The 18,545-nt window shown below is 40.4% G+C and overlaps 1 protein-coding gene across 21 annotated transcripts in view; it reads right to left on the reverse strand.

Annotated features, from left to right (window-relative positions):
* The window catches only part of KIF13A (kinesin family member 13A), a 190,844-nt gene that overhangs the window by 101,946 nt on the left and 70,353 nt on the right, over positions 1-18,545 (reverse strand). For all 21 annotated transcript variants that reach the window (XR_008305754.1, XR_008305753.1, XR_008305752.1 and 18 more), the window contains 4 exons: positions 14,355-14,467; positions 9,997-10,108; positions 8,935-9,147; positions 8,389-8,499 (listed from right to left, as the gene is read on the reverse strand). Coding sequence is in view for 15 of the 21 variants with exons in the window: in XM_053243917.1 (XP_053099892.1) it covers positions 8,389-8,499; positions 8,935-9,147; positions 9,997-10,108; positions 14,355-14,467 (549 nt within the window). In the remaining 6 variants the exon portion in view is untranslated. The remainder of the gene's footprint in view (positions 1-8,388; positions 8,500-8,934; positions 9,148-9,996; positions 10,109-14,354; positions 14,468-18,545) is intronic.

The raw sequence follows: 18,545 nt of genomic DNA on the forward strand, positions 1-18,545 counted from the left end.
GTGATATGTTTAATCTCTGAGCATGCACAGAATACACAATGTTGTCTCCTTTAAGCCAGAGGCTCCCACTTAATGGTTACTATCCCTTTCTTGTCTATAAAATAGGACAATATATTTTACTAGCGGGACTGGGCACAGAGCGTCAGTGCCTCCGGCTGGCCCAACTACCTGCTGCCGCCTTCTTCCCCTGCCGGCCTAAACACCACTTTTTTCTTGTTTTCCCACCCCAACGCTTTATGGCTGGTTGGGCGCCAGCTTCTTCTCCCCCCCCCCTTTATGGTGGACTGGCTGGCAGACTTCTTCTCCCTCCCACCACCCCTCCCCCAATTTCTGACTGGCTGGCTTGGGTGCTGGCTTCTCCCCCCCTCCCCCGCTTTTGTGTGGGCTTCTTCTCTCTCCCGCTGTTTCCTCCTGTTTATGGCTGACTGGCCCACCCACTGTTTTCTTGCCAGCCACCAGCTTCTTCTCCCTCCTCCTCCTTTTCTAGCCAGCTGGCCTGCTCACCACTTTCTGGCTGGCCAGGCTGGCTTCTCACCACTTTCTGGATGGCTTCTTCTCCCGCCCACCCCTTGCTGGCTGGTGGGCAGGCCGGCTTCTTTTCCCACCCCCATTTTCCACCACCACCACCCTGCTTTCTGGCCACCTGGTGTTTTCTTCACCAGCCACAGCTGCCATTTTCCTCCCTCCCACCTGTCCCGTGACTATCCAGCAGCTCTCTGAACTCTCGCGAAAGCTGCCACTCATGGGATTAGCCACAGGTATGCCTTAGATAATTAAATATATACAGTAATCCCTCGACCTACGAACTACTCGACTTACGTTATTTTCGAGTTACGAGCGACAAAAAAGACTGGAAGTAGTTGCCGGTTTAGATTCAGCTTACTCGACCTATGAATTTTTAGATGCGGCTTCCTCGAATTACGAATGTTTTCAGACTTCCGTGGTGCGCTCCTCGACTTACGAAAATTTCGACCTCCGAACATGCGTTCGGAATGGATTATTTACGTAAGTCGAGGGACCACTGTAGATAGAAGATAGATAGTCTATGAAATATTTTCTCTTTAAATACACTGAAGAAATCCCATCCCATGTGATACTAAGTATGTCAGAGCTATATGAGCACAGTGTGTGTGCTGGGGGAGGAGCAGTTTATTCCTCCTCCCCTTTTAAAAGTTATTTCTGTTTCCCATTCCCAATTTTTGAACAGGGATCTTTCTATGAACCCCCCAAGTTTTTGTTTAATTAAAAGCTATTTATTTATTTATTATTTGTTATTTATTTATTAATTAAAACTTTTATACCACCCTTCCAAAAGGCTCAGGGCGGTTTACATTAAAACACCATTAAAATCAATTAATAATTAAACAAAAATTATAAAACATAAAACAATGATTAACAATTAAAAACATCATAAAACAACAATTAAATAATCAAAACAATTTAAAAACAAGTTTTAAAAAGCTGAGAAAGCCTGGTTGAAGAGATGTGTTTTCAGGTGTTTTCTGAAAATTGCCTGAGATGGGGAGGATCGTATCTCAGCAGGGAGCCGTGTAGCCACCAAACGAGTTGGCGGCAACTGGAGATGGACCTCCTCAAGTGACCTCAGCGGCCGGTGGGGCTCATAGCAAAGAAGATGCTCTCTTAAATACCCAGGACCTAAGCCGTTTAGGGCTTTATAAGTTATGACTAGCACTTTGTATTTTGCCCGGAAACCTATTGGCACCCAGTGTAACTCCATCATCAAGGGAGTAATGTGTTCTCTCCGAGATGACCCAGAGACCAACCTGGCTGCCGCATTCTGAACCAACTGAAGTTTCCGTACTATGTACAAAGGCAGCCCCACGTAGAGTGCATTACAGAAGTCCAGTCTGGAGGTTACCAACAAATGTACCACTGTTTTGAGGTCACTGATCTCGAGAAACGGGCGCAGCTGGCGTATCAGCCAGAGCTGATAAAAAGCACCCCTGGCCACCACCTCAACCTGAGAAACCAAGGAGAGACATTGATCCAGAAGTACTCCCAGACTGCGAACCTGTTCCTTTTGGGGAAGTGTGACCCCGCCTAGAACAGGCAGATCAAAATCGTCTCTAGAGTTCCGACCCCGCACAATAAGTACCTCCGTCTTATCTGGATTCAGCTTCAGTTTATTCTTCCTCATCCAGCCCATTACTGCTTCCAGGCAGGCATTTAGGGAGGATATGCCAACTCCTGAAGAAGTTGACATGGAGAAATAGATCTGGGTGTCATCAGCATACTGGTAACACCCAGCTCCAAATCCCCTGATGATCTCTCCCAGTGGTTTCATGTAGATGTTAAAAAGCATTGGAGAGAGTATGGAGCCTTGAGGAACACCATACTTAAGCTCAGATTTTGAAGAGCAACAATCTCCAATGAACACCATCTGGAATCTGTCCGAGAGGTAGGAGCGGAATCACTGTAAAACAGTGCCTCCCACCCACAACCCCCTCAGACGTTCCAGAAGGATACTATGGTCGATAGTATCGAAAGCCGCCGAGAGATCCAAGAGGACCAACAGAGTCACACTTCCTCTGTCAATTGCAGATCATCCATCAGGCCGACCAAGGCAGTCTCCACCCCATAGCCCGCCCGAAAACCAGTTTGAAATGGGTCTAGATAATCAGTTTTTCTAGATAATCAGTTTCTTCCGCCTGGAGCTGAGAGGCCACCACCCTCTCAATTACCTTACCCAGCCATGGGAGATTGGAAACTGGCCTATAATTGCTCAACTCTGAGGGATCTAACGCAGGCTTCTTTAGAAGAGGTCTAATAATTGCCTCCTTAAGACAAGGAGGCATCCTGCCCTCCCTCAGAGAAGCATTTATGATTTATACCAGGCCGCCTACAACAGCCTCCCTGCTAGACAGAACAAGCCACGTTGGACAAGGATCAAGAGGACAAGTGGTAGGCCTCACCGCTCCAAGCAGCTTGTCCACATCATCAGGAGTCACAAACTGAAATTGATCCAGTCGAATCATATAAGAGGAGTTGTCGGACACCTCCAGTTCAGACATCAAATTAATTGTGGAGTCCCCATCTAGGTCGGCCCGAATCAGAGAGATTTTGTCTGTGAAAAATTCATTAAACACACCACAGCGGGTAACTGATGCCTCCAAATTCTGGTTCAAGGGATAGGGAGCAGATACTAGTCCCCTCACAACCCTGAACAACTCCGCCGGACGTGAACTCGCAGAGGCAATACGGGCAGAAAAGAACCGCTTCTTTGCCGCATGTATCGCCTGAGCATAGATCTTTAAATGTGCTCCATGTCATAATCTGTCGGATTCGAGTCGAGTTTTTCTCCACTTGCACTCCAGTCACCTACCTTGCCGCTTCAGCCCCTGTAGATCTTCCGTATACCAATGGACTAATTTTGAAGCAGGTCAGAGGACACTTAGGAGCAATCGTGTCTACTGCCTTGGTGAGCAAGTTGTTCCAGTTCTCAACCAGGGCATCAACGGGATCACCAGCAGAGCCAACATTAAATCCCTCCAAGGCTTCTTGGAATCCTACCGGATCCAGTAACCTCTTCGGGCAGACCATTCTAATAGGCCCCTCGCCCCTGCAAAAGTGGAAAGCGGTTGTAAGTCCAACCTTAACCAGATAGTGGTCCGTCCATGACAATGGGGAGATCGTAGGAGTCCCCACCCACGGAACACCACCCTGATCAGAATAAAAGACCAAATCAAGCATGTGACCTGCAATATGCGTCGATCCAGAGACTGCCTGGGATAGGCCCATAGTCATCATGGATGCTATGAACTCCTGAGCTGCCCTGGACAAATTGGTCCCAAAATGAACATTGAAGTCCCCCAGCACCAAAAGTCTGGGAGACTCCAACGCAAGTTCCGCGACCAAGTCCGTGAGCTCAGTAAGGGATTCCGTTGGGCAGCGGGGCGATCGGTACACCAACAGAAGTCCCAATCTATCCCTGGTCCCCAAACTCAAGTACACACATTTGATATGGTCCAATACCCTAACAGGGACCCTGGTAAGGGAGATGTTATCCTTATAGACCACAGCCACTCCACCTCCCCGCCCACGTCCCCTCACCTGCTCCTCTACAGAATATCCTGGAGAAAGAAGCTGGGACCAGACTGGACCACTAGCCTCCCCCAACCAAGTCTCAGTAATACACATCAGGTCGGCCCCTTCATCCATGATCAAATCATGGATGAGTTCTGATTTATTCTGGACCGACCTGGCATTGCATAGGAGCAAGGTAAGGTTATCTGGGATGTTGGCAGTGCTCCCCGAGGTCAAAGAGCTGGCAGGACAGCCGGAAAGGGGGACAGCTACTAGATTTCTGACCACCCTTCCCCTAGAACAGCCTGCTGACCTGCCAACATTTCTTCTTCTATTCCCCAACACCACCGGAATAGCTGCCCCACCTTCAACGAAGGCACTCCCTGGATCCCCATCTCCAGACAAACCCACACACATTACAACTTCAACCCAACCTCAGCACAACTTAAAACTGATTGAACAGAAGCCCCACTATTGAATGCCTCCCTCTATACAAATGGTTGGACAAAGTGTCCAGCCCTCGCCTTCGTTTCTCCCCCGAAGTGGCTCCCCCAAAGGGGCAACCCCCTTTTGTGTTGCCCCTTTGGTGGTGACCCCGCCTGTGGCAGGCCCGCCGCCACCGGCAGTCTTCCTATATAGGCTGAGCAATAAGCTCAGCAGGTGGAACCAGGAAAAACTGCCCAGGCACCCGTACAGCCCCAGTCCTGCAAAGCCTCTCCGCAAGCAGTCCTGGGGGGAGGCAGATGGCAACCAGGGAGGGCAGAAGAGAAGAGGCAGGCATCCCAGTCTCACACCCTGGGGGAGATGGTATCCTCTTCTCTTCTCCAGCAGGCTTCTGAGGGCTGTGGCCACCGGCAGTCTTCCTATATAGGCTGAGCAATAAGCTCAGCAGGTGGAACCAGGAAAAACTGCCCAGGCACCCTTACAGCCCCAGTCCTGCAAAGCCTCTCCGCAAGCAGTCCAGGGGGGAGGCAGATGGCAACCAGGGAGGGCAGAAGAGAAGAATTTCCATTATTCCCACCCTATTTTTAAAAATCCTTTTAAAAAGGTATTGTTCTTTTACTTACTCCCCTCCCACACTTTAAAAAGGTTTTTCCATTATTGTCCTCAATTATGTGGAAACCTTTCTATTACCTCCCCCTCCCTTCATTAACAGTAGGACTTACTCTGGAGTAACACACAAAAGACTATACTGTTGGGCAGCTGCTGTGGATGCAAAGAAGCTTAGCAAGACAGCACTCTGCTCTGAGCAAGGGTCAAATTCAACACACAGTTCAGTTTCCTATGGTAGCTGAGTTGAATAACACAGCTTTGGAACAAATGAAGAAAACAGGAATGGTGCACTGGCAGTTTATTAAAATTTGCCTACATAAATGGCAAATTAATGCAATATGTACAGAGCAAACAATGCAGTATTTGGGGATCATTTCTCAGGCCTCGGGTAATTGGAAAGCTCAAATTAATTATGCTGTGACAAATGCCCAGAGGTCTGCTACAGCTATTTTAAGATTTATTTGGCTCTATGGGGAGTAAATATATTCCAGCAGCTATTAAGGTATTTCAGGCCCAAGTGTTATCTCAGCTATTGTATGGTTTCCAAATCTGTATGCTCCATTACTATCAGCTTTTGGAGAAGGTACAGTCTAAATTCCTTAGGTCTATTTTTGCAACTCCATGTTGTATGTCTAATGTTATTTTACAATTGGAGGCAGGTCTCCCGAGATTGGGCCATTTTGTGGATAAGTACGATATTAGAAGATGAATACCGCTCTGATTTGACAAGGTCAATTATTGAAAAGCTCAGTATGTATAGTCTCTCGATGGAATATCTATTCCCATTAGGGTATGAAAATGCAAAATCTATAATAAAGCAATGAGTGCTGGAAATGGAACATCAACAAGAATCAAATCCAGCACCTATTTATGTCAGAATGGGAAGTGTTAGGACAGTTCAAAAAACAGCTATTTGTATAATTTGACATCTCCAACACAGAAAAGAGCATTGACATCTGCTTGTTTGGATGTATTGCCATCAGCCATGCTGGAAGGTAGGCAGGTACCAGAGCATCTCTACTCAGAACAATTATTCCCCTGTGGGAATAGAGAGGTTGAATCCAATAATCAAATACCTTTTTACTGTCTTTTTTAAATCATGATCTGCATCTTAGGCTTATTACACCCCTTCTAAATAGATACTCAATTCTGATGATTTTTATATAACATTTCTTCTCTGGTAAATGTGCTGAAGTGTCATAAGTGGCTAGATTTTATGTAGCAGCAGGTAAAATCCGGAAATGTTGTGTTAAGAATGGTTAAAATACAACATCTTGTTTGCTGTAGTCCAATGTATAAAACAGCCTTTCTGTTGAAGTCAAGATAATTACACTGGTGTCACAACCAGCACTTGGGCATGCTCCAAATATCTGAAAAATCCACTTTCTTCAGCTCACACAATGGTGTTTGCGAGGGGGAGTACATGGACATAAAACGGAGGGGGGGGATTGCCATGGGAATTATTTTATTGGACTTTTTAAAATTGAGGTTTGGTATATATTTTTATTTCTTGTTTTGTTTTTTATGTCTAATATTCTGTTGGCTGGATTTGACTTTGTATTGTATTTGATATTATATTTCCAGCTGGGCTTGACTTTGTATTATACTCTGTATTCTGCTGGTCTTAAACTGTGAAGGAGGAGGAGGAGGAGGAGGAGGAGGAGGAGGAAGGTCCCAATGCATTTTGAGTGGAACTCTTCTCCAGGGGAAGAGATTAATAAAGGATGATGTACAACTTATCAACAGCTACTAGCTCAAAGCAGGCAGCAACCATCTTTATTGAGGGAAAAGGCTGCTGCTGGAAAGAGCAAGTCACTTGACTTTTGCTAAGATATCCAGTTCTGGGCACTACATTTAAAGAAAAATGTTGGTAAACTGGATCCAATTCAGAAAAGGAGGTGGTGAGGAATCTGGAAATGAAATCCTATGAGGAACAGTTAAAGGATCTGGATATGTTCAGTCTGGAGAAGACTAAGAGGAGATGATGCCAGCATCTTCAAACATCTGAAGGGCTGTCACACAGAGGGAATGGTCTTGCTCTCTGTTGTTCCTGAGGGCAAGACTAGAACCAATGGGTTGAAATTATAAGGAAGCAGATTGAGGCTAGATGATAAGAGCAATTCCTAAACTGTAATAGCTGTTCAACAGTGGAAAAGTCTGTCTTATGAAGTGCTGGGCTCCCCACTTCATGAGAGGTTTTCAAATAAAGGCTTGGCAGTCTGTCAGGGATTCTATAGTAGATTCCTGTACTAGCAGGGTATTGGACCAGAAGGTGTCTAAGCTCCATTCCAACACTCACATTCTATGAAATGTCATAAGTTAATAACCCTGTTTTAATAAGGATTTCACAAAGGCTCATAACTAGAGAAATACTGGCTGAAATCCAGACTAGAAATCCGGACTAAGTTCAGCAAGAGAAATGATTCTGCTTGCACAAAGACAAGGGTGGAGATTTTTTTTGCAATCCCCCCACTTCTCTCTGTTGCAGTCTGTGCCTCCCAAAAATGTGACCCTGTAGTCTCCAAGGTGAAGGCACTTGCCATCTAGTTGCTCTGTGTCCAATTTATATTCATTTGACAGTATGATCAAAAGAATGCCCGGGACTTGTAATGGTAAAATGCAGTTTTCATATCTTAACTTTAAGCATATAGAAAGAAAAAAATGAATCTGAATATAAACTTTTAAAAGAAATCTTTACTATTCTTTCACAGTAACTAGTAGCCACTTAGTACTAGAAGTTGTAATGAACAGATAGTTGGTTAATGGGTGCTAACACATTTTCAAATTCATGCACAAGTTAGTTGTCTGACTCAGTTGCACCAAACTAAGCCACACATTCATACCCTGTCTGGGTCTTCCCCAAATCTGAACTCTTCAGCTTGCTTTAAATGGGTCTGCTTGGTGCTCACACATGCTCATTTCAATACAGTGAAGTCAGACCTATCACAATTATTTAATATAATGGGTAACATTTAGACTTCTGTAGACTTTGGTGGTACACTTTAAACAAACTGTTATTTTTGTGAACATTTATACAGTGTGCAACTTCATTTAAGCCTTGAACAAGTCTACGCAAGCTGAACACATGTACTAGCTGGCAGTCCATTCAGCATAAATAAAAGAATACTAAAACTATATGCAGGGTGAATGGGAAGTTGTACAGAACAAATTTAGCCAGAAACAATAATGTTCACACAGTCCGACTGCCTCTGGAAATATAAAAAAAATTCATCATGTGAACTAAGTTATATCAAGTAGGTATTTAACACAAAGTGTATAGAAAATAAATACCTGTGCAATTTCTTCTGTTTTCCTTAATTTCTCCTCCCAGGTGACCGTCAGTTCTTTTATTAGTTTTTCAGATTCCTCCAATTTTTCTTTTAATTCTGGTGCCTTCATAGCCTTAATATCCAGTACAGGAGAATTACAATCATCTTAAAATCCTCAATTTAGTCATAATACATTTTAATCCTGTTCTGCAAGTCCTTGTTTCTCCAAAATATCAGTCAAATATTTTTTTAAAAAAATGTATGAACTGTGAGCAGAGTCACCTACTTGGAACAGAATTACTTAACACCCATATTTTTCTTTATTTTATTTATTTGTATTTCTGTTTCATTTATATCCCTCTCCCGCTTCTCACAAGGAATTTCTACACAGCATTTTGTCACACCAAGTTATGATGCAACTTTTATAGACAATTCAAAACAGTCTTATTCTTGATCAATTTCCAAAGACAAACTATCACTTCTTTTCTATTCTTTGCTGTAAAACCTAAACAGAATAAAAAGCACATTTTACTGAACTTCAACAGCCAAGGAAAATTCCAGCATTTACCTCTGCCTGAGAAAGTTGCTCTTTCAGTTTCTCTACTTCTTCACGTAGTTCTCGGATGACCCTAGCATTTGGATCTTCATTTACTATAGCATGGTTAACTATCCTTTTAGCCCTGTCAGCGTATCTCAGTGTAGAGAGAGTTTCTTCGTAATTATCAGCTGCCGGACTGATTGTAGCTATCATGGCCGTTTGGCTATTTCCTCCCAAGTTGTCCTAGAGAGTATATTTATGGAATGTATACAAGATATGGGACAGACTGATAGAAATGTACCATATTTCATTTAAGACACACTATTGCAAAATCAAAGGGCACCTTTCCACCTACACCAGATTACAATGCATTTGCTATTTTTAGTTCTCAGAATTAGTAAGAATTTTGACAAAAAAGAAAAGGTTGGCAAGTAAACACTTGTGTCTTGAAATATTATGGTCACAAGAAAAATCAGGATTATGTACTGTTACACCAGGAACAGGTTGTATATATTATATGTTGTACAAAATAAAGTCATACTTCCCGCATGACCTACAGATAACAAATTTTGCATACACAATCCTGCCACTGAAATTAGCTGAATGCACTCCTTTTTACACCAGAATATGCTAGGAAAATGATTTAAATAATTTTTTTGGTATTGTAAATAAAAAATTCTGAATATAATCAGCAGATTTTAAGGGTAATAATTCATATTTTTAACACTCAAAAATCAGAACAGTAATTCAAACACAGCATCATGCCCAAGAGAAGCAGAAGATTTTTCTAAGATTCAAATTTACCATATATGGTAATAATTCAATTAAATGAGTAATGTTTGAAGCTGAATTCCTACAAATGCCTAACTGTTCTTTTATTTCCCTTTTGAAAGCGCATTAATTTAAAAAAACCCTATTATATATTACTATTACAATCAGCGTAATCTATGCTAAATGGCTTTGCCCAGTCAACAATAGGCCTCACCCACTAATCTGCAATATTTCTCAGCTCATTCAAGACCAATAGTTTGTATGCGTGTGTAAATATGAAATCTATTTCTCCTTTAAGTATGAAACAGAGTCATCATTTACCTTGAGAAGCCAAGTGAGTACAGAATCTCTGTAAGGCACAAACTTGTTCTTCCCCTTTCCTGCTGCTTGGTCTGCAAGTGATGAGATAACCAACCCTAGTGTTGAAAGTGACCTAGGAGAGCAGCAAATTGTTATCAGCTTGAACATGTAACTTAAAAATACAGAACAATTTGACAAAATATATAACATAATATAAGAAAAGCAGACTTTGCAATATATAACAAACTCAAGAACTTGTGAAGAATTGAAATGGATGTCAAGAGTAATAGGTATCTCTCCAAGACGAATGACTGAGGAAATAGCTTTGAAACCAATGCATCCTGAAGGTGTTACATACAGCACACACATACTTCAAGGTCACAAAGAGTGCTAATAGTAGGCAGTAAGTGGAATACAATGCAGTACCACACACAGTCAGTTAAATAGCAGTCCAAGAAAAATACCTCCCAAGAACTGGATCGATTAAAAAAAAAAAAGATGCAGCAAAAGAGTAGGATTACACAAGGAATGCAGTCTTGAAGATACAGTAAAGTAACGTTTTAAACCAATCTAATCTACTACCAATCTATAGAAGACTACACCCAAAACTTACAATGGGTCATGATTTAATAAGCAACAACATTCTAATAAAATTAGTAAACCTTTAACTCTGTAGTATTTGCATTTCAAAGAAATAACCAGTACATACTTTATAACAAACCAAAATTAAATCAATTACTAGAATGCAACTGTTTAAAGATTTTAAAATCAACAATATTAGAAACTGTTGCAATACATTAAGAAAAATATCAGCTCTAATATATCTGGAAGTATATGATTAATTTTGATATATTCCATATTATGTATAATATTGTTAACTCTAAAAATAAATTATTCATCATGTATTAGGAACACTAAGTTTCCTTAGAAGCCTAAGATGGGGGCATAGGAAATAAATAAATCTGTAAGGCTTCTCTCTATCTTTTTCTACTTTATAATTTATTAAGTTTTTAAAAAAATCATATCCACATTCAGCTTATATAGTCTCAACATTTCTTAACCCCCCTCAAAAAACCAAATTGGTTAATACTAATCACAGCATATGAAACAAATATCTAATATCCTGTGAGAAACATGCCGTATTCTGCCAATATTTGGTAAACATAATCCAGTTTTCCACAAACTTATTAAATTTCTGTCAACTTTATTTCAACCTTATACAACTTGTAAGTTTTGCCATAACTGCACAATCATATAATTTTGATTTCCATTCTGATCTTATAAGAATCCGAGCTTTCCCCCAATGTTTTGCTTAACATGTTCTTGCTAAAATTATCAAATAAAATATCAGCCCCCTATATTGTACCAGTATTTTTTTAGATACAGTATATTAATGTTTTTAGAAGTTGATCCAATTCTAGTCAAATTCCTTTTTCCACTATTGCCTCCCTCACTTCAGACCAAAATGCTCTTGCCTTACTACATTGCCACCAAATATGAAAATATACCAACAATAATATCTTTTTAATGCCCAAGTACACTTTGCTACTGAAACATATTGCAAACAAATCTTTTAATCAAAACAGAAAAGAGGAAGTGATTAACAGAATGGAAAGTAAGACAAGGTATGCCCAAATACATAATGTTTCAATATATATGGTTCAGTACATATATGACTTCATTCTAAGCACTAGAATAAGCATGCATTTCTGCATTCTCTCACACAAATAAGATTATTTTCTTCTTTTCCATATTTTTTCCTGAATAGAAATTCTAAACAATGTGTGGTTTTTTCACACTAAACAATGGTTAATTTAGGCTTCAATTCATTTTCAAGCCAGTAGTCCCCATCAACTAACTTTAATTTAAAAGCTTATTAACCAGTTTGAGTAAAGCAGCAGTCTACCAGAGAGCTGTTTATACAAAGTCACTGCAGAGCTCCATGCATGAATTCTAATAGTAACGGGCTATTGGCTAACCTGAGTCTATTCTAGGTTGGGATGAAGTTTCCAAAGCCTTCTAAAACTCACTGCATCTCATTAAGTTGCACATTAGATTAAAGTTCAAATCAAGATGCAAACAGTACCATATGGAAGGCCTCAAAGTTCTCATGATATCTTCTTACAAGCTTTCACAGCCTTTTTGGGTACATGCTTGTGTAGACAAACTTAATGTGTGGTGTGGATGACAATGAATATGATGGGCAACATTCTCTTTTGTTGCTGAAGACATGCCCCTGTGATTAAAGAAGTTACTGCCAGCCATACCTGTGATCACCCAAATCACCTACTATGTTTTTCCTCATACTATACTGCTCTATGCCGACGATGTGGTTATATTATCCACAACACTCGTTGGCATGTGAAGAGCTTTGAGAATACTTATGCAATTTTGTGAGAATCAATCTCTTATCATTAATACCAAAAAGTCTAAAGTCATGGTATTTAGTAAGAGACCAAAAAACCATAAATGAGTAATAAATGGCATCAGGGTTCAACAGGTTAAAATTTATAAATATTTAGGCATTGTTTTTCACTATGGAGGGTTGTGGAAACCGTATTATGAGTATGTGGCAGCAAGTGCCCAAAGCAGTGCAACTGTGGTTAAAAAATTATTCTATACTAAAGGTGGATATTATATTCCGGCAGCCCTCAAGGTGCTCCAGGCCAAAATATTAGCCTAAATTTATACGGGATTGAGATCTTCCCTATTCTATTCTAACTTTTCTATATTGGAAGCTGTTCAGGCGGGCTTCCTTCGGGCTATTTTTCATCTTCCTAAATGAGTTTCCAATGCCACCTTACACCTTGAATCTGGAGTGATTAGAGTTGAAGCCCAGGCCTGGTTATATCTGATTATTTTTTGGTTTAAACTCCAAGCCCACCCCTTGGGCCTTGTGCCATTAGTGTTGGAAGATGAATCCTGGCGAAAGAACTCACAGGTCATCCTTGGCAAGTGAGGGTTCTCATAGCAATATCTATCATCTTTAACACCTGATGTTGCTAAAAAGTTAGTTAAGCAAAGAGTGCTATATATGGAGAAACAAAGAGAACTGAGTTTGATTACTGCAAAGAACACCTTAGGTAGTTTTTTTAACTATCCCAAGCCAGCAGGATACTTGATACGCCTGACCACTTTAAGTCATAGAAGAGCTTTCTCACAGGCATGCTTTAACGCGTTACCTTCTGCGGTGTTAGAAGGGAGGTTTAAAGGAATTCCCTTAAGGAATCGGTTATGCCCTTGTGGCGCTGGAGTTGTTGATTCGGTAGCACATGTCCTTTTACACTGTGCCTTTTATAGGACTATCTGCCCTATATGGATAGAAGCTCTTTTAAAAGATAAACCGGATTATTCTGATGATTATTATGTTTCTTATTTTTCAATGGATCGCCATGCGGAGGTTACAGAGAGGATTGCAAGATTTTGTGCTGCGGCATGTAAAATGAGATGAGATAAACTTAGCTGTGTATGACCTTGCCATCTTTGTAACTCAGTTTTATCTAATTTATTCTTTTGATATTGTATATTTTTACTGTATTGTATTGTTTTTATTCCTTGTTTTCTTGGTCATGGACTGTAATAATAAATTTGATTTGATTTGTTTTTCCTCATACACCCCACCCCACTACAAACACCCACACCTTGTAAATAAACAGGGAGAGAAATGTATACAATTACATGACAGCATAGCCCTGTTATCAGTCTATGTAAATGTGAGTTTAGTTATGCTGTATTTTCTTAACAAAAAAAGCTGAGTAGCAGGAACAGCTCTACTGCAAGCAAACCCAGCAGCTTTAAAAACTCATATTTTGGAGTCAGCAGTGTGTGGTTTGTCTTTCCAGAGAAATTATTATAACTGAAGCAGTGATGTCATTTTACTTGTTTCTGTGAGAATACAATAGTCATTGTATTAAATTGTCCTGTAACTCACTGCTTCAGGGAAGCCAAGATATCTTTAAAGGCTACACACCCTTAAACTTCGGCCTGCTCTCTGTTAATTGCTCTTCATTTTTTTATAACAAAACCCAGCAAGATTTCAGAGTACTGGAAAAGTCCAATTATTCTGGAAGTTGTTGATGGGTTGGGTTGTTTGATGCAATACCCACAACTGCCCTGGGGAAATGGGTGTGTTAAAAACCCTTAATGCATGAGCACCTTTGAATTAAATGGGTGCTGCTGTCATTTCAAGTTAAAGGGCTCCCTTGAGTCATATGGCTGGCTCACCACTGAAAAAAGTGAACAGAAGATAGGCTACACTTGCATTTAGGATTTAAAGATGTAGTTTGAATGTAGTCCACTCACTAATTTAAAGAGCCTTCTGACAACTGCAGATAGAGAGCATGTGTATTTGGGAAAATTAACTTCACAAATGCACTTACTTGTTTATATTGCTGCCTTCCTTCAAGCGTTCTCCAGCTGCTCCTGTTTTAGATACCCGTTCACTACCAGCCAAATCTACCAAGCTGACTTTGCTCACTTTCTCTCCAGAGTTCTAAACAACACACAAGAAATGTTAACATAAAACAAAGAAACTTACATTCAATAGCCTACTATGGACTTCCACAGTATAAGAACTGGAAGTGTAAAAAAGCCTGAGCACAGCAATAAGCAAGTCTTTTATTAGCCCTCAAGTCTTTCACACATTGTTATATAGTAAAAATAATCCATAATAATCCAAAAGCAACAATACTCATAAATACTCGTTCTTTTCATCTCTAATAAATGTATGTACATAATTATTATTTTTTATTTACCCTATTAATAATAAACATGGCCATTTTTCATTTAGTTATATATGACTTACTGGCATCAAAACTCTGCATTGCCCTGAACAGTTGCAATAAAGATAGTTTCCCATTTCCTTATTCTCTCTGCCACACCATGGCCATGAAACAGGATTCTATTTATCTGCAAAATGTTATTCTTTGTGTATTCATATAAAAGTGAACATGAAGGCATGGAGACAGCCAACAGAAACAATTTTTTAACGTTCAGGATCTCTGGCAGCTCAAATTAGCAGGTTAGAGAGACTAAACAGTCCCTTCACTGAGGCTTATATGTTTCATGCCTAGACTTTTAGTCTAGTCCTCTCCCCAATATTCTAGCCTTCCAGTCAAATTAAAATCTCCATGAGGACACTATTAAACAAGCGATCACATGCACTCTGAGGTGGCTTTTAAAAGGTCTATACCATGTGCTCCCCTGAATGCAGCTATAGCTCCTCTTCTGTGAATCTCAAGTAATCAGTTAATATCACGTCCCACCAGACTGCTTAATTGTCTGCCCTCCCTAAAACCCTCAATATGGTCATCTGGCAAACAGATCTCTTGGTACAATTTTCCTTTCTAATCCCTCTATCAATCTCACTAAATATTTCTTTCAGTGCACAAGTTGGAATTGCCCAATGGTTACTGATGAGTATGTCAAGTTAACTGCTTTCAAAAGGCTCCTGATGGGTGTCTTGCCCCTTACCATTCCCACTGAACGTGGCCGCAATAAGGAGATATTAGACCAACACAACATAGTCTAATACAGGTGGACCTCGTTATCCGCAGGGGCTCTGTTCTCAGCTACAACCAAAAATAATGGAACCATGGATGGGAGACCTTGAGGCAATGGGAATTGGAGGATTAGGCTCCCAGAAGTAAAAAAAAAAACTGCTCAAGAATAGCCGAAAACAGCAAAAATAAGAGAAATAAAGTGCTATATCAAGCTCTGCAGGTCTCCAGCTGTCTAGCAATGCCCCGCAAAAACCCCAATTTCAATGATTTTCTGCAAAGTATGAGAAATTTTTAGAAAACTAAAAGCCACAAAATGTTTGCCAGAAATGACCTCTGAGGTAATTAACAGCCACCTAGGAACTGTGGATAGGTGAATTCCTACCATTTTTGAATTGCCTATAACAAGGTTGGGTCTCTCTTGCCTGACCACGGATGCGCAAAAGCTGGGACCACAGATAAGGAGGGCCGCATGTATGCTACACTAGATCTAGGTATATGTTAATAAGATATGTTGCATCATCTGTAATAGCAAAATAAAATATAGTATCTGATAGAAATGTGCACCCACAAATGACATCATGATTTCAGGTAGTTTTTGACAACCTGGTTGTCATAAACCCTCCTTACTGGGCAAAAAGGCACTATTTAAAGTGGTAGTTCTCCCATATTTAGCAGATGAACAACATTCCCTATGCATTTCATATCATCCCTTTCAGTGGCTGTTGCTGATGTTCTTTTGTTATTATTATTATCTATATTCTGCTTTTCAACAAAAATGTTTACAGTGTGGTTTACACAGTACAAGGAATGAGAAAGTAGTTCCCTGTATCAAAGGGGTCACAATCTTTTTTTAAATAAAATAAAAAACATGATGAAGAGACCAGCCACCGCCATTGGAAAGACACTATGTTGGGTTGATTAGGGACAACTGAAATTCCTTTGCTATAAGAGAGCCAACACTTAAAAAGGCGACTCTCTGCCCAGCTAAGAGGGCTCTCTCAATTTTTTCCAGTCAGGGAACCCATTAGGGATGTGCACAAATCCATTTTTTTTATTCAATTTGTGCCCAAAACAAATCACCCCTGATTTGTTTTGTATCCAAATCACCCCAGATTCAATTTGTATTTGCTTTGATTAGATTCAGATTTGGACCGATTCGGACCACCTAATAAGGTCCTGGGGCACCATATTTGGTGGTGGGTAGGTCCCCATGGGTGCCACATACCACCCAAATTTCAAGGCAGCAGGATACCTGGTTGATTTTTAATGATTTTTTTGACTTTTTACTGATTTTGAACACTTCCACCATAGGAAACAATGGGGATTTGAAGTTGCCATATCCTAACCCTAAAACCAATACCCAGCTTTCATTTGAAAAACAAAAACAAAAAACCCCCCCTAAGCTCTAGCCCTGTAGAAGTGGAATTATGGAGCAAAGTGTGCAGTCATTATTTTTCAAGTGTTTGGATTCTTTGTTGTATAATAACTTTTCCTCATAATGAATCCTTATGAGGATTCATTGCACACCTTCATTTCTTCTGTTCATTTTGACTGTCACTGGACAGTACCAACTGTCAACTGCCATGTGCCAACTACACCCCCCCCACCTGCAAGGCAGTGGGGTACTCATTTTAATTTTTAGGAATATTGAAATGTTTTGATTCTTTGGTGTCTAATAACTTTTCCTCATAATGAATCCCTATTAGGATTTATTATACGCCTTCGTATCTTCTGTTCATTTTGACTATCACTGGACAGTGCCAACTGTCAACTGCCATGTGTCAACTACACTCCCCCCCACACACACACACACTGGGGTACTCAGTTTATTTTTTAGGTATTTTTAAGTGCTTAATTTCTTTGGTGTCTTCATTACCCACCTTCATTACTTCTGTTCATTTTGACCCCACTGCTTTGCAGGTGGAGGTGGGGAATTAGTGGTATCCTATGTTCCAACTACCCCACAACCCACAAGCCACTGGGTACTCAGTTTATATTTTAGGAATTCTTGAAGTGTTTAGGCTTTTTGGTATGTAATGAATCCTCATAGTGATTAATTATGAGAAAGGTAGAAACCAAAGAGCCTAAACACTTGAAAAAAAAATCCTAGAACATAAACTGAGTAGTACTCCACTGCCTTGCAGGTGGGAGTGGGGTGTAGTTGGCACATGGCAGTTTACAGTTGGCACTGTCAAAAAGACAATCAAAATGAATAGAAGAAATGAAGGTGTGTAATGAATCCTCATAGGGATTCATTGAGGGAAAGTTATTATACACCAAAGAATCCAAACACTTGAAAAATATTGACCACACATTTTGCTCCATAACTCCACTTCTACAAGGGTTAGAGCTTAGTTTTTTAAAAAAATGAAAGCTGGGAATCTAGGGGAATTAATAGGAGGGATCTGAATCTCGAATTGATTCAAATCGAATCAGGTGTGATTTGATTTGTACCTGAATCTAGCCAATGGACCACAGGGGTAATTTGTTTTGTCTCCAAATCACCCAAATCAATTTGCACATCCCTAGAACCCATTTCTCAGACAGGGAACCCTGCTAACTGAGCAAAGAGGCACCTTTTAAAAAGTTGTCATTCTCTTTATTTAGCAGGGGGAGAGCAACTGGCCCTATCCAATCCCAACACAGCATCTCTCCAGTGGCTGTTGCTGGTGTCTATCTTATGTTTCTTTTTTAGACTGTGAGCCCTTTGGCGACAGGGATCCATCTTTATTCATTTATATCTATGTAAATCGCTTTATAAACTTCTGTTGAAAATCAGTATATAAATATTCGTCGTATTCTCATTCCTTTTAGTACATAATCTGCTTTCAGAACTTTGTGTTGACACACAGTATTAGGAATGTGCATGAAACACTAAACCCCTGCAACATTTCATTGGAACAACTGGTTGAGACAGTTGTTCTGATGGAATGATCCCTTTCCAACTCAGAAAATTCTGCGTGCCATTTTGGATTCCAAAATGTCACTCTTATGGCCTCTGCACACATGCGACAGCCATTTGCATGGTGGTGCTGACCATGCAAATGGCTGCCACACATGCGCAGAGGC

Source organism: Hemicordylus capensis, chromosome 4, assembly GCF_027244095.1.
Source record: "Hemicordylus capensis ecotype Gifberg chromosome 4, rHemCap1.1.pri, whole genome shotgun sequence".
Classification (NCBI taxonomy): Eukaryota; Metazoa; Chordata; class Lepidosauria; order Squamata; family Cordylidae; genus Hemicordylus; species Hemicordylus capensis.